Source organism: Pelodiscus sinensis, chromosome 29, assembly GCF_052426305.1.
Source record: "Pelodiscus sinensis isolate ZL-2025 chromosome 29, ASM5242630v1, whole genome shotgun sequence".
NCBI lineage: Eukaryota > Metazoa > Chordata > Testudines > Trionychidae > Pelodiscus > Pelodiscus sinensis.
Window position 1 is genome coordinate 629,051 of NC_143080.1, and position 24,603 is coordinate 653,653.

At 66.2% G+C, this 24,603-nt stretch overlaps 1 protein-coding gene across 1 annotated transcript in view; it reads left to right on the top strand.

The window, feature by feature from the left end:
• PPP1R9B (protein phosphatase 1 regulatory subunit 9B) overlaps positions 1-24,603 on the top strand; it is a 43,359-nt gene that overhangs the window by 13,306 nt on the left and 5,450 nt on the right. Inside the window, exons 2-9 of the mRNA XM_089773891.1 lie at positions 6,006-6,138; positions 9,961-10,081; positions 13,108-13,212; positions 17,927-18,062; positions 20,959-21,111; positions 22,754-22,807; positions 23,586-23,815; positions 24,018-24,114. Coding sequence (XP_089630017.1) covers positions 6,006-6,138; positions 9,961-10,081; positions 13,108-13,212; positions 17,927-18,062; positions 20,959-21,111; positions 22,754-22,807; positions 23,586-23,815; positions 24,018-24,114 — 1,029 coding nt within the window. The remainder of the gene's footprint in view (positions 1-6,005; positions 6,139-9,960; positions 10,082-13,107; positions 13,213-17,926; positions 18,063-20,958; positions 21,112-22,753; positions 22,808-23,585; positions 23,816-24,017; positions 24,115-24,603) is intronic.

The following is a 24,603-nucleotide window of genomic DNA, read 5'->3' on the forward strand; positions in this document are numbered from 1 at the left end:
CGAGCCGTGGGCGCTGCGCCCTCCCCACCCTCTGTCTCACGCTCCCCCCCCGCCTGCAGGTCCCTGGCGGGCCGTGGGCGCTGCGCCCTCCCCACCCTCTGTCTCACGCTCCCCCCCGCCTGCAGGTCCCTGGCGGGCCGTGGGCGCTGCGCCCTCCCCACCCTCTGTCTCACGCTCCCCCCGCCTGCAGGTCCCTGGCGGGCCGTGGGCGCTGCGCCCTCCCCACCCTCTGTCTCACGCTCCCCCCAGCCTGCAGGTCCCTGGCGGGCCGTGGGCGCTGCGCCCTCCCCACCCTCTGTCTCACGCTCCCCCCCCGCCTGCAGGTCCCTGGCGGGCCGTGGGCGCTGCGCCCTCCCCACCCTCTGTCTCACGCTCCCCCCCGCCTGCAGGTCCCTGGCGGGCCGTGGGCGCTGCGCCCTCCCCACCCTCTGTCTCACGCTCCCCCCCGCCTGCAGGTCCCTGGCGGGCCGTGGGCGCTGCGCCCTCCCCACCCTCTGTCTCACGCTCCCCCCCGCCTGCAGGTCCCTGGCGGGCCGTGGGCGCTGCGCCCTCCCCACCCTCTGTCTCACGCTCCCCCCCGCCTGCAGGTCCCTGGCGGGCCGTGGGCGCTGCGCCCTCCCCACCCTCTGTCTCACGCTCCCCCCGCCTGCAGGTCCCTGGCGGGCCGTGGGCGCTGCGCCCTCCCCACCCTCTGTCTCACGCTCCCCCCCGCCTGCAGGTCCCTGGCGGGCCGTGGGCGCTGCGCCCTCCCCACCCTCTGTCTCACGCTCCCCCCCGCCTGCAGGTCCCTGGCGGGCCGTGGGCACTGCGCCCTCCCCACCCTCTGTCTCACGCTCCCCCCCGCCTGCAGGTCCCTGGCGGGCCGTGGGCGCTGCGCCTTCCCCACCCTCTGTCTCACGCTCCCCCCCGCCTGCAGGTCTCTGGCGGGCCGTGGGCGCTGCGCCCTCCCCACCCTCTGTCTCATGCTCCCCCCCGCCTGCAGGTCCCTGGCGGGCCGTGGGCGCTGCGCCCTCCCCACCCTCTGTCTCACGCTCCCCCCCCGCCTGCAGGTCCCTGGCGGGCCGTGGGCGCTGCGCCCTCCCCACCCTCTGTCTCACGCTCCCCCCCGCCTGCAGGTCCCTGGCGGGCCGTGGGCGCTGCGCCCTCCCCACCCTCTGTCTCACGCTCCCCCCCGCCTGCAGGTCCCTGGCAGGCCGTGGGCGCTGCGCCCTCCCCACCCTCTGTCTCACGCTCCCCCCAGCCTGCAGGTCCCTGGCGGGCCGTGGGCGCTGCGCCCTCCCCACCCTCTGTCTCACGCTCCCCCCAGCCTGCAGGTCCCTGGCGGGCCGTGGGCGCTGCGCCCTCCCCACCCTCTGTCTCACGCTCCCCCCAGCCTGCAGGTCCCTGGCGGGCCGTGGGCGCTGCGCCCTCCCCACCCTCTGTCTCACGCTCCCCCCAGCCTGCAGGTCCCTGGCGGGCCGTGGGCGCTGCGCCCTCCCCACCCTCTGTCTCACGCTCCCCCCAGCCTGCAATTGAGCGCCGCAGGCTGCTGCAGGAGAAACCAAGCATGAAAACTCTTCCTGCAAAGCCTGGGACGGTGCTAATTAATCTGCCAGTGCAGCCGCCCGCCTGTCACCATCCGGGCCGCCCCAGCACCCGCCCCACCTGCCAAGCCCGGGGACAACACACACGCTCATTGTGCCCCCCAACATTGTCCTTCCCCCATCCTTGCAACTCTGCTAAGGCTGCTTGGGCTCCCCTCCAGGGTGAGGGCTCCTCCCCACAACCTGGCCCCACAACGTCTCAAAGACCCACAGACCTAGCTTCAAAGGGAAGGACCTCCTTTCCCTCTCTGCCATCCCTTCCTCCCACCCTCTGCCACCCGGCTGTGCCAGCATCTTCCGCTCTGACACTGTGAGCGTGGAGGTTGCACCTCCGGAACGTTGGGAGTCCGCAGAAAGCTCAGTGCGTACAGCCCCTAGCACCGGGGGATCCGGTCTCTGGGTGGGTACAGCCCCTAGCACCGGGGGGATCCGGTCTCTGGTGCGTACAGCCCCTAGCACCGGGGGGATCCGGTCTCTGGGTGCATACAGCCCCTAGCACCGGGGGGATCCGGTCTCTGGGTGCGTACAGCCCCTAGCACGGGGGGGATCCGGTCTCTGGGTGCGTACAGCCCCTAGCACCGGGGGGATCCGGTCTCTGGGTGCGTACAGCCCCTAGCACCGGGGGGGTCCGGTCTCTGGGTGCGTACAGCCCCTAGCACCGGGGGATCCGGTCTCTGGGTGCGTACAGCCCCTAGCACAGGGGATCCAGTCTCTGGGTGCGTACAGCCCCTAGCACCGGGGGGATCCGGTCTCTGGGTGCGTACAGCCCCTAGCACCGGGGGGGTCCGGTCTCTGGGTGCGTACAGCCCCTAGCACCGGGGGGATCCGGTCTCTGGGTGCGTACAGCCCCTAGCACCGGGGGGATCCGGTCTCTGGTGCGTACAGCCCCTAGCACCGGGGGGATCCGGTCTCTGGGTGCGTACAGCCCCTAGCACCGGGGGATCCGGTCTCTGGGTGCGTACAGCCCCTAGCACCGGGGGGATCCGGTCTCTGGTGCGTACAGCCCCTAGCACCGGGGGGATCCGGTCTCTGGTGCGTACAGCCCCTAGCACCGGGGGGATCCGGTCTCTGGGTGCGTACAGCCCCTAGCACCGGGGGATCCGGTCTCTGGGTGCGTACAGCCCCTAGCACCGGGGGGATCCGGTCTCTGGTGCGTACAGCCCCTAGCACCGGGGGGATCCGGTCTCTGGTGCGTACAGCCCCTAGCACCGGGGGGATCCGGTCTCTGGGTGCGTACAGCCCCTAGCACAGGGGATCCAGTCTCTGGGTGCGTACAGCCCCTAGCACCGGGGGGATCCGGTCTCTGGTGCGTACAGCCCCTAGCACCGGGGGGATCCGGTCTCTGGGTGCGTACAGCCCCTAGCACCGGGGGGATCCGGTCTCTGGGTGCGTACAGCCCCTAGCACCGGGGGGATCCGGTCTCTGGTGCGTACAGCCCCTAGCACCGGGGGGATCCGGTCTCTGGTGCGTACAGCCCCTAGCACCGGGGGGATCCGGTCTCTGGGTGCGTACAGCCCCTAGCACCGGGGGGATCCGGTCTCTGGGTGCGTACAGCCCCTAGCACCGGGGGGATCCGGTCTCTGGTGCGTACAGCCCCTAGCACCGGGGGGATCCGGTCTCTGGTGCGTACAGCCCCTAGCACCGGGGGATCCGGTCTCTGGGTGCGTACAGCCCCTAGCACAGGGGATCCAGTCTCTGGGTGCGTACAGCCCCTAGCACCGGGGGGATCCGGTCTCTGGGTGCGTACAGCCCCTAGCACCGGGGGGATCCGGTCTCTGGGTGCGTACAGCCCCTAGCACCGGGGGGATCTGGTCTCTGGGTGCGTACAGCCCCTAGCACAGGGGATCCAGTCTCTGGGTGCGTACAGCCCCTAGCACCGGGGGGATCCGGTCTCTGGGTGCGTACAGCCCCTAGCACCGGGGGGATCCGGTCTCTGGTGCGTACAGCCCCTAGCACCGGGGGGATCCGGTCTCTGGTGCGTACAGCCCCTAGCACCGGGGGATCCGGTCTCTGGGTGCGTACAGCCCCTAGCACAGGGGATCCAGTCTCTGGGTGCGTACAGCCCCTAGCACCGGGGGGATCCGGTCTCTGGGTGCGTACAGCCCCTAGCACCGGGGGGATCCGGTCTCTGGGTGCGTACAGCCCCTAGCACCGGGGGGATCTGGTCTCTGGGTGCGTACAGCCCCTAGCACAGGGGATCCAGTCTCTGGGTGCGTACAGCCCCTAGCACCGGGGGGATCCGGTCTCTGGGTGCGTACAGCCCCTAGCACCGGGGGGATCCGGTCTCTGGGTGCGTACAGCCCCTAGCACCGGGGGGGTCCGGTCTCTGGGTGCGTACAGCCCCTAGCACCGGGGGGATCCGGTCTCTGGGTGCGTACAGCCCCTAGCACCGGGGGGATCCGGTCTCTGGGTGCGTACAGCCCCTAGCACGGGGGGGATCCGGTCTCTGGGTGCGTACAGCCCCTAGCACAGGGGATCAGGTCTCGGGTGCGTACAGCCCCTAGCACCGGGGGGATCCGGTCTCTGGGTGCGTACAGCCCCTAGCACCGGGGGATCCGGTCTCTGGGTGCGTACAGCCCCTAGCACGGGGGGGATCCGGTCTCTGGGTGCGTACAGCCCCTAGCACAGGGGATCAGGTCTCGGGTGCGTACAGCCCCTAGCACGGGGGATTCGGTCTCGGGTGCGTACAGCCCCTAGTACGGGGGATCTGGTCTCTGTGAGGTAGCACCCCACTGCCTCCGCCCCCCCACGCCTCCCACTGCCTACACCCTCCCACATTCCCCCCCACCCCCCACACACCTCCCACTGCCTCCGCCCACCCACATTCCCCCCCCCACTGCCTCCACCCCCACACACCTCCCACTGCCTCCGCCCACCCACATTCCCCCCCACTGCCTCCACCCCCCCACACACACCCCACTGCCTCTGCCCTCCACACACCACTGCTTCTGCCTCCCACATACCCTCCCCTGACTGCCTCTGCCCCCCCACACCACACACACACCACTGCCTGCACCCCCCCACACACCACTGCCTCTGTCCCCCACATACCACATACCCTCCTCCCACTGCCACTGCCCCCCCACACCACACACACACCACTGCCTCCACCCCCCCACACCACTCCCTCTGCCCCCCACATACCACATACCCTCCTCCCACTGCCACTGCCCCCCCACACCACACACACACCACTGCCTCCACCCCCCCACACCACTCCCTCTGCCCCCCACATACCACATACCCTCCTCCCACTGCCACTGCCCCCCCACACCACACACACACCACTGCCTGCACCCCCCCACACACCACTCCCTCTGTCCCCCACATACCACATACCCTCCTCCCACTGCCACTGCCCCCCACACCACACACACACCACTGCCTCCACCCCCCCACACCACTCCCTCTGCCCCCCACATACCACATACCCTCCCCACACTGCCTCCGCCCCAGGCTTCACGGGGCTGGGAGACTCTGGGGGCTGGACACACACAGGTGCCCTGCATGCTTGTTTACACACACACACACACCCCACTGCCTCTGCCCCAGGCAGCGTGGGGCTGGCAGACTCCCAGGGGCAGGCAGCCGGCAGGAGGACCCCTCCCGATCTCGCCAGGTGCTCCGGTTCCCGTTGTAATTACGGAGAGGTGGCGGGCGGCTTTCCAGGTGGCAAACCCCTTGTGATTTATTCATGCCGACACGGGTTCGTGGTAACTGGAGCCGCAGGGCGTTCGCCAGGCAGCTGGCAGCAGGAGACTGGGTGCGGCGAATCCCGAATCCGGCGCCTTCGGGGAACCCGGCAGCATGGGGAGTGTGCGGACCCGCTGGGCCCTCTCCTGCTTGGGCAGGGGGTGCTGGTGGGGAGGAGCCAGGACACCTGATCCTACAGGGGATTTGGCACCTAACTCCCCTGGATGCCAAGGGTGTCCATGGGAGTTAGGAGCCTGAATTGCTTCGCAGACCTGGGCCTTCGTCTCTGCGTGGCAGCAATCCCCTCCCACCCTCGTCTCCCGCGTCACAGTCTCAGCACCCGGGGCCGGGGTCTCCGCTGGGCCCCCGGCGCTCTGCTAATAGACACGCTCCTTGCAGAGGGGGCGGCTCAGCACCCCGTCCTTAGGGGCAGGGCACCGAGAAGAGGGCACCTGCCTGAGGCCACGCAGGGTTCGGGAGCTAGACCCCCCCCACCCCAAGCTCCTTAGCCTCAGGCCGGAGCCTTACCCCCACTGGGTTGCCATGGAGACGCGTGGTCCTCGACATGGGGGGGCCTTCCTTGCTGGTGCGGGAGCCCTTCACCTCTGCAGGCCTGAGCGGCACCGGGGGGGGCCCGCTGGGGGTAGGGGCCACGGGCCGAGCTGCTGCAGGGTTGGGCCAGGCCCCCTCGCCTGAGGGCCCCTAACGCCCCCTCTCGGCTGCACGCAGGTCTTCAGCACCTACTCCAATGAGGACTACGACCGCCGGAACGAGGACGTGGACCCCATGGCCGCCTCGGCCGAGTACGAGCTGGAGAAGCGGGTGGAGAGGCTCGACCTCTTCCCGGTGGAGCTGGAGAAAGGTGAGGCTGGCGCTGCCGGGGCAGGGGGGCTCACCGGGCTGGCCCTGGGAGGCTGAGGGCCAGATACTCAGTGACCCGGTCCCTGGGCTTGGGGCTAGCGGCTGAGGGGGCTCGGAGCGACAGAGGACGGCCGCAGGGCCACGCTGGGGAGAGGGGGGGGAGAACGGCCACAGGGCCACGCTGGGGAGAGAGGGGGGAGAACGGCCGCAGGGCCATGCTGGGGAGAGGGGGGGGAGAACGGCCGCAGGGCCACGCTGGGGAGAGAGGGGGGAGAACGGCCACAGGACCACGCTGGGGAGAGAGGGGAGAACGGCCACAGGGCCACGCTGGGGAGAGGGGGGAGAACTGCCGCAGGGCCGCGCTGGGGAGAGGGGGGAGAACGGCCTCAGGGCAGGGCCACTAGGGTTGCCAGAGGGTTCCATCAAAAATCCCGGCACCCTTGCCGTTCCGTCCCAATCGACATTCCATCGGATCGAGGAAACCCCGGGCAGTTCTATTGTCTCGTTTCTATTGTCTCGTTTCTATCGTCTCGTTTGTTTCCCGAACCGAAAGCTCAACTGCTGGACTGTCGGGTTCCAAACCGACCCCTGGCAGCCCTAAGGGCCATGCTGGAGAGCTGGGGGGGGGACAGCTGCAGTGTCGTGCCAGAGGTGGGGGCCGTGCAGGGCAAATCTCAGGGCCGTTTCTGACCCAGGTCCGGCTCCATTGCGCGGCCAGAGCCGCACTGAAAGGGCTTTGGTGTGAGCCTCAGGGTGCACCCCGGCCTCCCCTTCCCATGTGCTTGCACACTCGTCGTCACTCACTCCTCGCACACACATTTGCACATTCGTCCCTCAGACACACTCACCCTGCTCGCACATGTGCACACTCACCCCCCGCGCTCACACACTTGCATACACGTGCACGCTCATCCATCCCCCTACTCCCAGATTCCTCCTTACACACTCACCGCGCACACACTGGGGCACACATCCCCTCCCACACGCCTGTACACTCAGCGTCCCTGCACTCTCCCCCTCCTGCCCACACCCTAACCCCTCCCCCTCCCCCCCTCCGTGCACTAGCGCTGCTGACTCAGTCCCCACGTTCGTTTTCCTCGCAGAACGGCACCGCCAGCCTCCAGCCCTTCCCCCTACCCCATCCCTCTCCGACAGACCCCGGCATAATTCCCTCACCTCGGGGGGACATGCTCTTGCACACCAGTTCACACCCACCTTTGCACACATGGGCCTGGGTACACACACACCCGTTCACACACACACTTCCTTGCCCACTGATTCATACTCGCACACATGCCAACGTGCACACCTGCTGCATTCATGCATCCCTGTTCACACACACACCCTGCACGGTCATTCATCCACACAAACAGGCTAGTTAACACACCCGCCCTGCGCACTTGCTCTCACACACGCGCTCACGCCCATTCCCTGCACCCCCCCGCTCTACACCAGCACCAGTTCACACGCGCCCCGTGCACACGCTGAGTGGAAGCGACGGCCCGAGGGGACGGCTCTGTGCGCGGCCCCGCGGGAGCGCCGAGGAGCAGGCCCGGGCGGAGAACTCCCACTGGCATCTGCCCGGCGCACAGCAGCTGGTGCGGATGCAAACAGGATGCTCAGAGAGGGCACCTTGCCAAGCCCGGCTGCGGCGCCTCGGTGCCTCCCCTCTGAGCGCTGAGCTCGCCTTGGGGGGCCGGCGGGGCACGTCCGTGCAGAGGACACGCTGGCGATAGGAGAAAGCTGAGGAGTCCCCAGGGGGATTAGCTGTTCTAACCCTGCAAGGGGCACATGGGGAGCCCAGCGGCGGGGCAGGCTGGAGGGCCTGTCCTTGGGCTGCAGGGGTGCGCAGGGATGGAGAATTTGCCCCCCTCCCACCGGGGGTAGCTCAGCTCCCTGGCACAGGGGCTCTAACCCATGTGGCTCGGGCTGATCCCGGCGGTGGGGGACTTGCCCAGGGATGCAGGAGCCCCGCTCTGCAGTGTCGGGGGTCGGGAGCGGGTGGAGGCAGGGCGCCCTGTCCAGCGGCAGACGTGAGTGTTGTGAGAACCCTGAGGGCCCGACTGGGCTGGCACCGAGAGAAGACCCTGCCTCCGACAGCCCTCGAGCCAAGGGGGGGCCCCGAGACCTGGCCAGGGGCAGGGGGCCTAGAATTCGGGGCTCCTGACTGAGCCCTGGGGGTTAGGCAATCTGCCCGGCTGGGCCTGGGCCAGACCAGTGGTCTGTAGCTCAGTCTGCCGGGCAGGGGCAGATGACCGTTTTGTGGGGCCCAGGGCGGTATAATTTCGCGGGGCCCCCCTTTGCCACGGCGCATGCGCGGGGCTTTTTGAAGCGTGGGGCCCGGGGCGGCCGCCCCGCTCGCCCTGCCCTGTATCCGCCCCTGCTGCCGGGGGCCTGGCTCTGTACCCTGGGAGGGGCGGGGCTGAGCTAGCCTTCCACAGGCAGCCTTCAGTGTCTTCATCAACGGCGCAGAGAGGACACTTATGACGTTTGCAGAGGATCCCAGGCTGGGAGGGGTTGCCAGGGCTCTGGAGGACGGGTCAAAACGATCTGGACAAACTGGAGAAATGGTCTCAGGTAAACAGGATGCAGGGTAATACGGAGAAATGCAAAGTGCTCCCCTTAGGAAGCGCGCGTACAGAATCCATTTCACACACACGGTGGGAAGCGACTGTCTAGGAAGGAGACGGCAGAAAGGGATCTCGGGGTCATAGTAGGCGACAAGCTAGATAGGAGTCAGCAGTGTGACCCTGTTGCAAAGAAAGCAAACGTGATTCTGGGCTGCATTAGCAGGTGTGTTGAGAGCAAGACAGGAGACGTCATTCTTCCGCTCTGCTCTGCTGATTAGGCCTCAGCTGGAGTCTTGTGTCCAGTTCTGGGCACCGCATTTCAGGAAAGACGTGGAGACATTGGAGAGGGTCCAGAGAAGAGCAACAAGAATGATGAAAGGTCGAGAGAACATGAGCTCCGAGGGGAGACTGAAAGAAACTTGTTTAGTTTAGAAAAGAGAAGACAGAGGGGACAGGAGAGCGACTTTCAAGTGTCTAAAAGGGCGTCACCGGGAGGAGGGAGAAACATTGCTCTCCTCGGCCTCTGGGGACAGGACAAGAAGCAGTGGGGTTGGATTGCAGGAAGGGAGGTTTAGGTTGGACATTAGGAAGAACTTCCTGCCTGTCAGGGTGGCTGAGCACTGGGATAAATTGCCTGGGGGGGGTTGTGGAATCTCCGTCCCTGGAGATACTGATGAGCAGGTTGGACAGACGCCGGTCAGGGATGGTCTAGACGGTGCTTGGTCCTGCCGCGAGGGCAGGGGACTGGACTCGATGACCCCCCAGGATTCTGTGGTTCTGACAAACAGGCCGGGGACACGTCCCTGCCCAGCCTGGCTAGTAGCCCTTGGGGGACCTGTCCTCCAGGAAGGTGTCTAGCTCTTGTTTGATCCCTGTTCTAGACAAGCCGGCCAGCTGTCCCCAGTGAAGCCTGCGGAGGGGCCAGCTGTGCTGTGGGTCTGAACTGGCCCGTCCCATCCCGGGTGCTCTTTTTCACACTCCCTTGTTCTTTCCTTCACCCTCCCGCCCTGCAGCCGCCATCTGTCCTTCCGCTCTGCTCCTGCTCCTTCCCCCGGGGCCAGTCGTGGCAAAGGCAGGAGCCCTCTCTCTGCTCCAGGCCTGTCCACTGGCGTTTGCCCGTCGCTTTGCGGGTGCCTCCCTGCTGCCCCAGCCTGGCCGGGGCCCCTTCGCTGGGCGGGGGGAGGGCACAGGGCTGGCCTGGCTCGGAGCCGCCCCCCGTGACTCCACACGGACACCGGGTCTCTCTCTTGCAGACTCCGAGGGGCTGGGAATCAGTATTATCGGGATGGGCGCCGGAGCCGACATGGGCCTGGAGAAGCTGGGCATCTTCGTCAAGACGGTGACCGAAGGGGGCGCGGCTCATCGGGACGGCAGGTAAGAGACTGAGGCCAGAGGGGACCCTGCGAGCTTCTGGTCCCAGCCCGGCCTGGCACGGGCCAGCGATGCTGCTGTCAAACCCAGCACGGCGGCAGGTCCAGGACCTGAATCCGGATCTCATGAGTCCCAAACCTGGAGTCTCATCCTCGAGATCCAGCATCCTCCCGCCATGCTCAGCCCCAGAACACAGGGCCCCCTTCTCAGACACACACTTTCCTGTTTGTTCCCTCCACTCCCTGCAGGGGGCGCAGGAGGGAACGGGGCAGGAACGCTGGCTGGGGGGGGGTCTGCAGACACTCCACGCCCCCCAAAGCCCTTAGGGATTCCTGACATTTTGGCAGCAGTACAGAACGTTGTGGCTACGTCTACACTGGCCACAATTTCCGGAAAAGGGATGCAAATCAGGTAAGTCAGGATAGGGAAATCCGCGGGGGATTTAAATAAACATGGCCGCCGCTTTTTTCCTGGCTTGGGGAAAAGCCGGAAAAAAGGCGTCTAGACTGGCGCGATCCTCCGGAATAAAGCCCTTTTCCGGAGGATCTCTTATTCCTACTTCGATGGGGCTGGCTGTGCGGGTGGTGGTGTGCGTTTGTGTGGGCTCGCGGTGGGGAGTTGTGTTAATACACACCAGTGCCCCCTGGGGCAGGAGCTGCCGAGCCCACTTCAAGGGCCACGTCCCTCGCTCAGGGCCGGCCCGACTCTAGTCTAGCGAATGGCCAGGCCGCCAAACTGAGCGGGGCTGGGAAGCGGCAGGGCCATGGGGCATGCCCCTCCCCCCCATCCTCCAGCCCCACAGCATGTGCCCCCAAGGACGTGTGCTGTGTGTGTGTGGTTGTGTTTGTGTGAGTGCGAATGGAGGTGTTTCCGCATGGGTGTGTATTCCGCGGGTGTGCTTGTGTATGGGGTGTCTACAGGTGTATGAGTAGGCGTGCATTGGTGTGTATAGTGCGTCTGTTGTGTTCATGAGCATCTTTGTGCACGGGGGATGTGTGGGGGTGGATGTGTATTTCTGTCCAGGGGTGCGTTGTGTGCGTGTGTCAGTTGTGTTTATGGGCGTGATTGTGCACTGGGGGATGACTGGGGGTGTATGGGGTGGATGTGTATTTCTGTCTGGGGGTGCGTTGTGTTTATGGGCGTGATTGTGCACTGGGGTGCAAGGGGGTGTATAGATGTGCCTCGGTGGGTGTGTAGTTCTGTCTGGGGATGTGTTGTGTGTGTGTTGTGTTTATGGGCGTGTCTGTGCACTAGGGGTGCATGGGGGTGTATAGACGTGCCTGGATGGGTGTGTATTTCCGCGAGGGGGCAGGTGTCTGCTGTTTATTGGTGTGTTTGTGCACGGACCAGGGTTCAGACAGCTGTAGAAATCCCGCCCCCAAGCACTGTTGATGATGCAGACAGGACAAAGGGGCTGGGGGCGCAGGTGAGCCCTTGGCCCCGCATGGGGACTCTCTGTGGAGCGGCAGGTTCACCCCCTCTGTGCCGGCAGGCCGGGGGCCCGGTGCCATTCTGCACCATCTCGGAGCTTCTCTGAAGCCCTGCTCCGGGTGCGTGTGTGGGTGTGCATGGGGGTGTGTGTGTGTGTATGCATTCGTGTGTGTGTGCGTGTGTGGGTGTGTGTACGTGTACATGTATGGGTGCAGGTGTATGTGTGCGCATGTGCGTGCATTCGTGTGTGTGCGTGTGTGGGTGTGTACGTGTGTGCATGTGTGGGTGCAGGTGTATGTGTGCGCATGTGTGCGCATGTGTGTGCATTTGTGTGTGTGCGTGTATGGGTGTGTGCATTCGTGTGTGTGGGTGTGTGCGCGTGTGTGCGCGTGTGTGTGCATGTCAGTGTGGGTGTGTGTGCATGTGCGGGTGTATGTGTGCGTGTATGTGTGCATTCATGTGTGCGCGCGTGTGTGTGTGGTGTGTGTGTGTGCGCACGTGCGTGTGTGCGTGTGTGTGTGCATGGGTGCGTGCGTGTGTGTGCGTGTGTGTGCATGTGCGTGCGTGTGTGTGCGTGTGTGTGCGTGCGTGGGCGCGTGCGTGTGTGTGTGCATGGGTGCGTGCGTGTGTGTGCATGTGTGTGTGTGCGTGGGCGCGTGTGCGACTTCGCTTAGCGACGGGCGTCTCCTCCCCTGCGCGCTGGCCATGCCTGGCTTCCTGAGCGCAGGGAGGAGACGGACAGGAAGTTCCTTCCTCTTTCCACCCCGCAGAGCAGAAGGGCCGATTGCCTGTTTCCAGGGCGAGGGGGGGGCTGTGACGGCGCGTTGGGATCCCCCGTCTCCTGCACCCCGAAATGGCACGAACAGACTCCCCCAGCCAGTGGAATTGAGGGTGGTTTATTGCTCCTCCAGGATACAGCACAGCAAGATGTGATCTGGTTACAGGAACTGGGGCTAAGAGGCCTCAGTGCCCCCCTTGAGATGGGGGAGTCCCAGCCCCCTCCCCAGCTCCTTCTCCCCTGCTTTCCAGCCAGGAACTAACTACCTCTCCTCCAGCCCTGCCCCCAGCCAGGGCAGCATCCACCTCCCTTTGTTCCTCTCCATGGGGGGTGTCTGGTTCAACCAGTTTGTCACCTTTGCATAGTGAGGTTTCCCCTGCTGGGTCTTGCTCCAGACAGCAGGGGTCACCACAGCCCAGCAAGTCCCCCCCCTACGTCACAGGGCCCCGAGCGATTTACTTCCACTCTCTGGGAAGGGCGCTTGGCCCTCGTGCTCCAGGGCATCGTCTGGTCTCCGCCCAGCAGGGTCAGGAAGGAAATGGCCCCACAGGGCAGCCGGGGGGGCACACCCGGCAATAGGCCCGCGGGAGGCGCGACAGGGAATTAGACAGGCCAGCGATTTGATCCCGGGAGGCGCCGGGAGGAGGGACTGGGTGGGCCAGCGAGCTGACGTCGCCGGGCCAGAGATCTGTGGGGCTGCAGGAGCTCAGACGGCTTGTGGGCCTGCCAGGGCCTGGGACCCAGCTCCGAGCCCTCCGCACCCTCTGCCAGAGGCCCCGGCCTCGGTTTCCCTCTCTCACTGGCCTTCTCCCTCCCTCAGGATCCAGGTGAATGACCTCATCGTGGAGGTGGACGGCACCAGCCTGGTGGGCGTGACGCAGAGCTTCGCAGCCTCGGTGCTGAGGAACACCAAGGGTAGAGTCCGGTAGGGGAACGGCGTGCGCCCGCTTGCCGCGAGCCGGGGAACACGGCGGGACAGCGGCCCCGGGGCAGCAGACGGCGCGCACCCTGTGCCGGGATAAGCCGCGGCCTGCCGCCGGCACGGTGGAGCCTGTGATCTTCCCTCACTGGCGCCCTGGGCGCAAGCGCAGTGTCTCCAACCACGTCTGTGCTGGCCCTGCTCCCCAGCAGGCTGGGCAGGGTAGAAAAGAGGGTGATGCTTTTGGCAAGCCACACCCACTCTCGGCAGGCCACACCCACTATCTAAAGCTCCCGCCCCCAATTCCAGATACGCTGGATTTCTCTGTTTCCATGACACAATGAACGTTGTCAGTGTCGTCATTCCGCTTCAGAGTCAACACGCCCCGCTGCGATCCCTGGGGCCGTTTGCACCTCGCAGAGCCGTTGGGCTTGGTTGAAAGGGGAAGCTAAGTGGCCTCGCCCTGCCCCCACCCCCGTTTGTGTGTACACGGCACTAGCACAAGCAAAGGCCTCGTCTCGGCTGCCTGAGGACTGGGGCTCCGCAGAGGCGGGTCAGAAGGGCTCCTGCTGGCCAGCGCTGGGGGGCCCATTCCCGTTCCCAGGGCGCCTGCAGGAGGCAGCAACATGGCTGGGTTTGGTTGTCACATGCAACCGGGAGCCTCTGCCTCCGACAGGGCCACTGTGGCTCCAGCGGGTGGGGAGTAGGAGACTGCTTCCAGGCAGACACTGCCCAGGGCCCCACGGCACCCACCGTGGCTCTCCTGTAGCTCCAGCTGTACCTAGGGGTTGTGGGCGGGCAGGGGTAGCTCCAGGGATAGCTAGGGGCTGTGTGGGGGGGGTAGCCTGAGGATAGCTAGGGGCGGTGTGTGGGGGGTAGCCTGAGGATAGCTAGGGGCTGTGTGTGGGGGGTAGCTCTGGGGATAGCTAGGGGCTGTGTGTGGGGGGTAGCCTGAGGATAGCTAGGGGCTGTGTGTGGGGGGTAGCTCTGGAGATAGCTAGGGGCTGTGTGTGGGGGGTAGCTATGTGGATAGCTAGGGGCTGTGTGTGGGGGGTAGCCTGAGGATAGCTAGGGGCTGTGTGTGGGGGGTAGCTCTGTGGATAGCTAGGGGCTGTGTGTGGGGGGTAGCCTGAGGATAGCTAGGGGCTGTGTGTGGGGGGTAGCTCTGGGGATAGCTAGGGGCTGTGTGTGGGGGGTAGCTCTGTGGATAGCTAGGGGCTGTGTGTGGGGGGTAGCTCTGTGGATAGCTAGGGGCTGTGTGTGGGGGGTAGCTCTGTGGATAGCTAGGGGCTGTGTGTGGGGGGTAGCTCTGTGGATAGCTAGGGGCTGTGTGTGTGGGGTAGCTCTGGGGATAGCTAGGGGCTGTGTGTGGGGGGTAGCTCTGTGGATAGCTAGGGGCTGTGTGTGAGGGGTAGCTCTGTGGATAGCTAGGGGCTGTGTGTGGGGGGTAGCTCTGTGGATAGCTAGGGGCTGTGTGTGGGGGGTAGCTCTGGGGATAGCTAGGGGCTGTGTGTGGGGGGTAGCCTGAGGATAGCTAGGGGCTGTGTGTGGGGGGTAGCTCCAGGGATAGCTAGGGGCTGTATGTGGGGGGTAGCCTGAGGATAGCTAGGGGCTGTGTGTGGGGGGTAGCTCTGGGGATAGCTAGGGGCTGTGTGGTGGGGGTAGCTCTGTGGATAGCTAGGGGCGGTGTGTGGGGGGTAGCTCTGTGGATAGCTAGGGGCTGTGTGTGGGGGGTAGCCTGAGGATAGCTAGGGGCTGTGTGTGGGGGGTAGCTCCAGGGATAGCTAGGGGCTGTATGTGGGGGTTAGCCTGAGGATAGCTAGGGGCTGTGTGTGGGGGGTAGCCTGAGGATAGCTAGGGGCGGTGTGTGGGGGATAGCACTGGGGATAGCTAAGGGCTGTGTGTGGGGGGTAGCTCTGTGGATAGCTAGGGGCTGTGTGTGTGGGGTAGCTCTGGGGATAGCTAGGGGCTGTGTGTGGGGGGTAGCCTGAGGATAGCTAGGGGCTGTGTGTGGGGGGTAGCTCTGTGGATAGCTAGGGGCTGTGTGTGGGGGGTAGCTCTGGGGATAGCTAGTGGCTGTGTGTGGGGGGTAGCCTGAGGATAGCTAGGGGCTGTGTGTGGGGGGTAGCTCTGTGGATAGCTAGGGGCTGTGTGTGGGGGGTAGCTCTGGGGATAGCTAGGGGCTGTGTGTGGGGGGTAGCTCTGTGGATAGCTAGGGGCTGTGTGTGGGGGGTAGCTCTGGGGATAGCTAGGGGCTGTGTGTGGGGGGTAGCTCTGTGGATAGCTAGGGGCTGTGTGGGGGGGTAGCTCTGGGGATAGCTAGGGGCTGTGTGTGGGGGGTAGCTCTGTGGATAGCTAGGGGCGGTGTGTGGGGGGTAGCTCTGGGGATAGCTAGGGGCTGTGTGTGGGGGGTAGCTCTGTGGATAGCTAGGGGCGGTGTGTGGGGGGTAGCTCTGTGGATAGCTAGGGGCTGTGTGTGGGGGGTAGCTCCGGGGGTAGCTAGGGGCTGTGGGCGGGGGGGGGGGTAGCTCTGGGGTAGCTAGGGGCTGTGGCGGGCGGGGGTAGCTCCGGGGGAAGCTAGGGGCTGTGGGCGGGTGGGGGTAGCTAGGGGCTGTGGGCGGGGGGGGTAGCTCCGGGGGTAGCTAGGGGCTGTGGCGGGGGGGGTAGCTCCGGGGGTAGCTAGGGGCTGTGTGTGGGGGGTAGCTCCGGGGGTAGCTAGGGGCTGTGGCGGGCGGGGCTAGCTCCGGGGGTAGCTAGGGGCTGTGGGCGGGCGGGGGTAGCTCCGGGGGTAGCTAGGGGCTGTGGCGGGCGGGGGTAGCTCCGGGGGTAGCTAGGGGCTGTGGGCGGGGGGGGTAGCTCCGGGGGTAGCTAGGGGCTGTGGGCGGGCGGGGGTAGCTCCGGGGGTAGCTAGGGGCTGTGGGCGGGCGGGGGTAGCTCCGGGGGTAGCTAGGGGCTGTGGGCGGGCAGGGGTAGCTCCGGGGGTAGCTAGGGGCTGTGGGCGGGCGGGGGTAGCTCCGGGGGTAGCTAGGGGCTGTGGGCGGGGGGGGTAGCTCCGGGGGTAGCTAGGGGCTGTGGGCGGGCGGGGGTAGCTCCGGGGGTAGCTAGGGGCTGTGGGCGGGGGGGGTAGCTCCGGGGGTAGCTAGGGGCTGTGGGCGGGGGGGGTAGCTCCGGGGGTAGCTAGGGGCTGTGGGCGGGGGGGGTAGCTCCGGGGGTAGCTAGGGGCTGTGGGCAGGCGGGGGTAGCTCCGGGGGTAGCTAGGGGCTGTGGGCGGGGGGGGGGTAGCTCCGGGGGTAGTTAGGTTGAGAGCTGTCGCTCTAGTGCACCTCGCGGCACCCACCATGTATCTCCTGCAGCCCCATGAAACCTGCAGAGCCCCTCGTATCCCGTCATGCGCTGCCTGTGGTCCCAACCCCCCTGCGCCCCGCACCCCACTGTGTCTCGGCCCCTGCGCCCCGCAGCGCCCCTCTGCCTCTCCCCGTAAGCCCCGTCGCAGCGGGGGGAGGGGGGGGCAGGGGAACAGGGAAGAGGGAGGCAGCGATGCTGGAGCAGCGGAGGGGGGGGGGCAGGGGAACAGGGAAGAGGGAGGCAGCGATGCTGGAGCAGCGGAGGGGAGGGGGGGCAGGGGAACAGGGAAGAGGGAGGCAGCGATGCTGGAGCAGCGGAGGGGAGGGGGGGCAGGGGAACAGGGAAGAGGGAGGCAGCGATGCTGGAGCAGCGGAGGGGAGGGGGGGGCAGGGGAACAGGGAAGAGGGAGGCAGCGATGCTGGAGCAGCGGAGGGGGGGGGGCAGGGGAACAGGGAAGAGGGAGGCAGCGATGCTGGAGCAGCGGAGGGGAGGGGGGGCTGGGGAACAGGGAAGAGGGAGGCAGCGATGCTGGAGCAGCGGAGGGGAGGGGGGGGCAGGGGAACAGGGAAGAGGGAGGCAGCGATGCTGGAGCAGCGGAGGGGAGGGGGGGGCAGGGGAACAGGGAAGAGGGAGGCAGCGATGCTGGAGCAGCGGAGGGGGGGGGGCAGGGGAACAGGGAAGAGGGAGGCAGCGATGCTGGAGCAGCGGAGGGGAAGCCCGGGGGGGCGGCGTTTCCGCCTCGCGGCAGGGCTGTTGGCAGGCCCTGCTGACCCGTTATCTTGCCCCGGGCATCTCAGGCCCTGCCCTTCCTGCCAGGATCCGCCCGGGGCCGAGGCCCAGCCCCCGTCGCTCCGCGCCCGGCTCCGGATGTTTGCGCTTGGAGCGGTGGCTGTTGTTAAAGTGAATCGGCCTAAAATAAACCCGCCCCCCCCCCCCCGCACGGCGGCGTCAGCCGAGCCCGGAGCGCAAAGCGCGCAGCCGCCTAGCCTGGGCCCGCCCTGCCACCTGGCTCCGGGGCAGCGCAGCCAGCAGGACGTGGGCGCGGCCGCCTAACGAGCGGCTCCCCCCACAGGCCGCCTGCGAGTTACTCAGGGACAGTGTCCCACTGGAGCTGGGATGGGCAAGGGCTGGGCAGGCGAGGGGCAGGCTGTTTGCTGATCTGCCCCTCGGTGGGGCAGCATGGCTGCAGAAGCAGGGCCCAGCCGGCCCACTGCGTGCTGTGGAGCGGTGGAACTCAGTGCTGCAGGGTGGCCCTCGAGGCAAGACCCAGCCGGGGGCCCCGGGAGGAGGATGGGCTCAAACAGCAGCTGCTCTGCCTCCGGGCGCAGGCATGGTCCTAGGCTGACCTGCGGCCTCGCCTCCCTTGCTGCGGCAGGTTCCTGATCGGGCGGGAGAAGCCGGGCGAGCAAAGCGAGGTGGCTCAGCTGATCCAGCAGACACTGGAGCAGGAGCGGTGGCAGCGGGAGATGATGGAGCAGAGATACACCCAGTACGCGGAGGAGGACGAAGAAGTAAGAGGAGCGCGCAAACTGCGTTCCCCGGTCACCCTTTGCAAGGGCTGGAGACCGGAGCCTTTCCCGAAATCCCAGCCCGCCCCGCCCCAGGAGAGACCCCCCCTCCTGGGTCAGAGAGGCATCCAGGAACCCCTGGCTGATGAACCCTGTGGCAGCGTACGGGTACCCCCATCCTGCACCCCCAGCGCAGCAGGAGGCTCCGCCCGCCCGTAGACTAGAGGGAGTTTAGTGCAACCCGGCACACCCCATGCTTGGAAACATCCAACGGCCTCCGAGCCGAATGGAGGGGAGACAGCCCCTGGCCCACAGGTCCGAATGGGGATCCCACCCAAGATCACCCAGCACCCGGCTCTGCCCACTAATCCACGCTGCCACCTCTGCCGGTGCCCCAGAGGGCCCGAGTCCTCGCGTGGACAGGGCCCCGTCTCGTGAGAGGAGGGGAATTGGGCCCCAGGCCCCTGCCAGCCCAGATGTCCCTCCGCCCCGGTACCCGCCCGTCTCCTGGAGGCAGGGGCGGATGAGGATTTTGCGGGGCCCAGGGCAGCACAATTTTGCGGGCCCCCCCTTTGACACGGCGCATGCACGGGGCTTCTTGAAGCGCGGGGCCCGGAGCGGCCGCCCCGCTCGCCCTGCCCTGTATCCGCCCCTGCCTGGGGATATCGCCTGTTCACCGGCATTCCCGCCGTGCTGCCACCACCCACTGCCGCTCCGGAAGAGCCTGTCCCAGGCTGCAGAGGGGCCGACCCAGCCCCCCAACCCTGTGTCCCAGGGGCCCGAAGAGACAGCCTGGCCTGATTCACCTGGCCCTGCCGCTCAGGTTTCATGTGCGCTAAGTGAATGGCTCCGGTTCACTGGGGGGGGCCGGAGCTGCTCCCCACCTGCCACGGTCAGGGGGCTGCTCCGGCCCTGCCAGCCCCCCACTGACAGGGGTGCTCCAGCCCCCCCAACCCCCTTTAATCCAGTGAAACGGGATTTTACATCCCACGTTTGCACCAGTGCAAAGTGCACTGCAACGCCTTGGCTGTGCTGGAAGCACTTTGCACGGCTGTGAGTGGCACACGGAGCGCAGGGCCCTGCCTCCCTCCTCTCCGCAGCCCAGTCCCCAGCCCCGCGGCCAGGAGGTGGCTGGGCCGGCCGGGCTGTGCGGCAGGGTGCAGGCTGCTCTCTCCTGGTCGCAGGGCTGCGTGGCTCTGCCTTGGGCTGAGCTGTGCTGGTGGGTTGTCTCGTGTGGGAGGGGATTGGGAAAGGAACAATCCGTTCCAGTGTCACGACGTCTCGTTAGCAGCTCGCTCTTAGCTAGCTCCGTGCACCAGCCGTCTCAGCGCACCTTGAACTGGAGCGCAGCACCGTGATGGCCGTGTGGCAGCGGGGAAACTGAGGCACGGAACGGGGACGTGAGTTGCCCACGGTCACCCCGTGGGCCAGGGACAGAGCCAGGCAAACCCAGGCCTACAGGGTCCCAGTCCAGCGCTCTATTCAATAGGCCGCGCTGCCTCGGGGCAGCTCCCGTGGAGACAGCTGGTGCTAGGGTTCCAGATGAGCCGCGGGGCGGCGGGCGGCAGCCCGGGTGTCAGTGGCGCGGCGGCTGCTCGACACCAGCTGGGCTCAGGCTCATTCGTGCAGCGTTTGGACGCCGAGGCGCCGGCAGGGCTGGGACACGTCGCACCCTAAGGAACAGCGGCCAGTTGCTCCCTTCTCCCCGCGACAGCCGCAGGGTTCTCCGCACCGCCCAGGGGGCCAGGCACGCGACGAGGGCTGGGAATGGCTAACCGGCCACTGTGCCCCCACCCTGTCTTAGACCAGGACCCATTGAATTCCATTTCAACGGGCGTCGAGTGCCTAAGTCACTTGGGCGCCGAGAGACATCTCGGCCCTGCTCAGTCGCGCTGCAGGTGCGCAGCGGAGCATGGGGCTCTGAGTCGGGGGTCCTCTGCTGTCTCCCTCGCGCTGCTGCTCAGAGCCCTTAGGCAGCTTTCTGGACCCCCCCTCGTGCCTCAGTTTCCCCAGCTGTGAAATGGGGTTCCTAATTCCCTGCTTCTGGGGGGTGTTGCGAGGAATAGGGGCGCCATCTCATGCCTTTTGTTGAGTTCTCCGAGCACAGTGGGCCCTGGCCACGCTGCCCTGTGGGACTAGAGGTACCCATGTGTTAGGTGCACATCTGGATACCTCCCCTGAGAGGGGCGCCCTGCCGTGCCAGGCGCTGCGCGTGCAGCACACACCGGGAAGGAGGCTGGCCCCGTTCCCAGGACATCGCTTGCTGGAGAGGCGGGCTGTCACGTATAGCTTGGGCTATACGGTCCCCGGGGGAACCCCCCACAGCGCGACGGCCCCTTCTCGGGGAGTCCAGTCTCTCCCCGGGGGTCCGCCCCTCGCCTCCTGGGACGACGCCTCTCAGGGCCCCCACCCCGCCCGCCTGTGCCGTGAGCCCCTCGGGGTCCCCTCGCTCTGGGCCTGGAGCCGCGCTCCCGGAGCGACTAGCCAGCACCCAGTGGGCCGGTTCATGGAGCTTTGAAGGCTCTGCCTGCCCCCTCCCCGTCCTGCAGCCCCTGGGTCCGCCAGGTAGCAGGGCACCCATCGCTGGGGCTCCAATTCTGTGCTGGTCCCTGGAACAGCCCAACCCCCCCATGATACCAGTAACCCCCAGGGCCCTGAGTGCCCCCCACGTGGTCCCACCAGGCAGCTCTCCTGCCCTGCCCGCCCACATGGACCCTGCAGGGAGCAGCGCACCCTGGGGCCATCCGGGGGGGTCACAGCAGCGCCGGGACCTGCCCCCGCCCCTGCGTTAAGCGACACTGGGTCGTTGTCCTGACCCTGCAGCCCAGGCGGGGCTGGCTCGGGAGCCGCGGTGGCTGCTGGGGGCGGCTCACAGCAGCGCCCGGCTCTGTGCCCGCAGACCGGCGAATATGCCACAGACGAGGAGGAGGAGATGAGCCCCATGTTTCCCAGCAGCGAGATGGCCATCGAGGTCTTCGAGCTGGCCGAGAACGAGGACATGCTGTCCCCCGTCGAGATGGACCCCGAGAAGCTGGTGCACAAGTTTAAGGAGGTACAGCTGGAGCGGGGGAGGGGAGCTGGGGTGCGGAGTGGGGGGCAGGCAGAGGCGCGATGCGGCAGAGTCTGGGCGGGAGCGTGCGGGGGCTGTGCTGCTTGTGTGAGCGTGTGCACGCGTGGGTGTGGCCGTGGGCGGTACGTGGTTTGTGTATGCATCTGGATTCCCAAGGGCAAGGATGTCTGTGCGCCTTGAATTTGTGTGTTCACACGTGTGTGTATGTAGAAGGGCATGGGGTGTGTGCATGTGCGGGTCAGTGTGCAGGACATGGGGGTGCGTGTGTGTGTGTTGAGGGTGCGTGCACGCCTGTGATTGTGTGTGACAGGGTGCGAGGTTTGGGGGTGCGTGTGTGTGTTTTGGGGGTGCGTGCACACCTGTGATTGTGTGACAGTGTGCAGCGGCATGGGGGTGTGTGTGTGTGTTTTGGGGGTTTGTGCACGCCTGTGATTGTGTGTGACAGTGTGCAGCAGCATGGGGGTGTGTGTGTGTGTTTTGGGGGTGCATGCATGCCTGTGATTGTGTGTGACAGTGTGCAGCAGCATGGGGGGGTGTGTGTGTGTTTTGGGGGTGCATGCACGCCTGTGATTGTGTGTGACAGGGTGCGAGGTTTGGGGATGCGTGTGTGTGTTTTGGGGGTGCGTGCACGCCTGTGATTGTGTGTGACAGGGTGCGAGGTATGGGGGTGTGTGTGTGTGTTTTGGGGGTGCGTGCACGCCTGTGATTGTGTGTGTCAGGGTGCGAGGTATGGGGGTGCGTGTGTGTGTTTTGGGGGTGCATGCACGCCTGTGATTGTGTGTGACAGGGTGCGAGGTTTAGGGGTGCGTGTGTGTGTTTTGGGGGTGCGTGCACGCCTGTGATTGTGTGTGTCAGGGTGCGAGGTATGGGGGTGCGTGTGTGTGTTTTGGGGGTGCATGCATGCCTGTGATTGTGTGTGACAGGGTGCGAGGTTTGGGGGTGCGTGTGTGTGTTTTGGGGAGGGTGCACACCTGTGATTGTGTGACTGTGCAGGGGCATGGGGGTGTGCGAGTGTGTTTTGGGGGGGTGCCTGCCTGTGATGTTTTGTGTGGCTGTGCTGCCCCCTAGTGGGGCGCTCTGGGAAAGGCGGCCCAGCCTTGGTGGGGAGGGGAGCAGTGACCCTTCCTCAGCTCCAGCCCTGAGTGCGAGCGCTCACGCTGGCTCCGGGGGCCATGGGCTCTGAGGTGCGGCTGCGCCGGTCTGGCGCCGGCAGGAGGCCCTGGGCGCTCTGGCCCTGCCCAGCCTGATTCTCCTGGCAGGCGGTGCCACCCGCTGGGGCCCGGACAGCCTCGCCCACACAGAGCCAGCGCTGGCTCGGGAGAACGGAGGATCGCGCGCCCTGCGCTGCAGCCAGCTCTGGGGTGGAGCCCGCGGCCTCACCGCACAGCACTGCCGCCCGACAGCCGAAGGCTCCGGGATCCGGCTGATGCTGCGGCCTGTGCCCGGGGGGAGGGGAGGGGTTCACTGTCGCAGTGGGACCCCGACCCTGGGGGGGTGTTGCCAGGAGTCCAGACTGCATGGGAGGCTCCGGGGATCTCGACTGCTTGTCCATAGCCTCGGCTGCGGGGGCGGGGGCGGGCGCCGGGCTGGCCCCAGGGCGGACGTGACTCTCTTTCTCCACCAGCTCCAGATCAAACACGCCGTAACCGAGGCCGAGATCCAGCAGCTGAAGAGGAAGGTGAGCTCTGGAGACGGGACCGGGTGGGCGGGTGGGGAGCAGGCAGGGGCTCCTCTTCCAGCTCTGAGGCCCGGTCCCTGGTCATTGCAAACACCCCTACACAACTGCACATGCAGCACAACCACACACAGAGAGAGGCACGCACAGCCAGACACACACAGACACAACTACACCACAGACACACAACCACACCCAGACGTACAGCAGCACACAACCAGAAACACACTGCAAACACACAGACACACAATCATACGCAGAGCTACAACCGCACACAATGAGAAATACACAAATAAGTGCACACAGAGAGACACAAGCACACACATAGACATGCAACCATGCACAGAGATACTCCAGCACACAGACACACACAGGGACAAGCACACAGAAAAATAACCACACCCACAGACACACAATCATACGCAGAGATAGAACCGCACACAATGAGAAATACACAAATAAGTGCACACACAGACACAGCCATGTGCAGAGATACAACAGCACACAACGAGAAATAAACAAGTGCACACAAGGACACAGACACACACAGGGACAAGCACACAGAAAGATAACCACACCCACAGCCACACAACCAGCACACTACCAGACACAAACACACAAATGCAGAGATACTCCAACACACGGAGACACAAGCACACCCACCCCTGCACAGAGATACCACAACGCACAACCACACCATCGCCCAAACCACAGGCCCAGAGAGACAGACCCGGCACACGCTTGTCCCTCCCCCTGACCCTGTGCTGCGCTGCCCGTCCAGCTGCAGGCGGTGGAGCAGGAGAAGGCTCGCTGGCGAGCCGAGAAGGCCCAGCTGGAGCAGAGCGTGGAGGAGAACAAGGAGAGGATGGAGAAGCTGGAGGGCTACTGGATGGAGGCCCAGAGCCTGTGCCAGGCCGTGGACGAGCACCTGAAAGAGACGCAAGCCCAGTACCAGACCCTGGAGCGGAAATACAGCAAGGCCAAGCGGCTCATCAAGGAGTACCAGCAGAAGTAAGGCCACCCCCTATGGATCCCCTATGGATCCCAGAGCCCCTTCCCCTATGGATCCCCTATGGATCCCAGAGCCCCTTCCCCTATGGATCCCCAGGTCTCTATCCCCATGGGGTGGGGCTCTGTCCTGCCCAGTTCAGAGTCCCCTGGGGTAGGTGTTGGGCGCTGTTCCCTGGGCCTGACTTCATGCCCCCCCCCGCAGGGAGATCGAGTTCCTCAAGAAGGAGACGTCCCAGAGGCGGGTGCTGGAGGAGTCGGAGCAGGCCCACAGGGAGGAGATCGACAAGCTCCAGGAGAAGGTGGGCACCAAGCTCCAGGACACAGGGTGCCCCTGAGGCCGCTGAGCGGGCGATGGCCAAGGAGAGGTGTGACTGGCGGGCTCCGGACCAGCCGGGGGGCAGGACGGCCCTGCCACCCCCTGGGACTCCAGCAGACCGGAGCCGGCTTTGGCAGGAGCAAGGGGCGGGGCGAGGAAGGGGCTTGTTGGCCAGGCTGCGTCTTCGTGGGGTTGGTTCCCTTTGGCTGGCGCGATGGGCGCTGGATCGCGCCTCGGCTGCCGGGGCGCGCCGGATCCTGCGGCGAGTCCTGCCAGTCCCACCGGGGCCCGTGCCGGGGAGCGCCGGATCCTGCGGCGAGTCCTGCCGGTCCCGCCGGGTCCCGTGCCGGGGCGCGCCAGATCCTGCGGCGAGTCCTGCCGGTCCCGCCGGGTCCCGTGCCGGGGCGCGCCGGATCCTGCGGCGAGTCCTGCCGGTCCCGCCGGGTCCCGTGCCGGGGCGCGCCGGATCCTG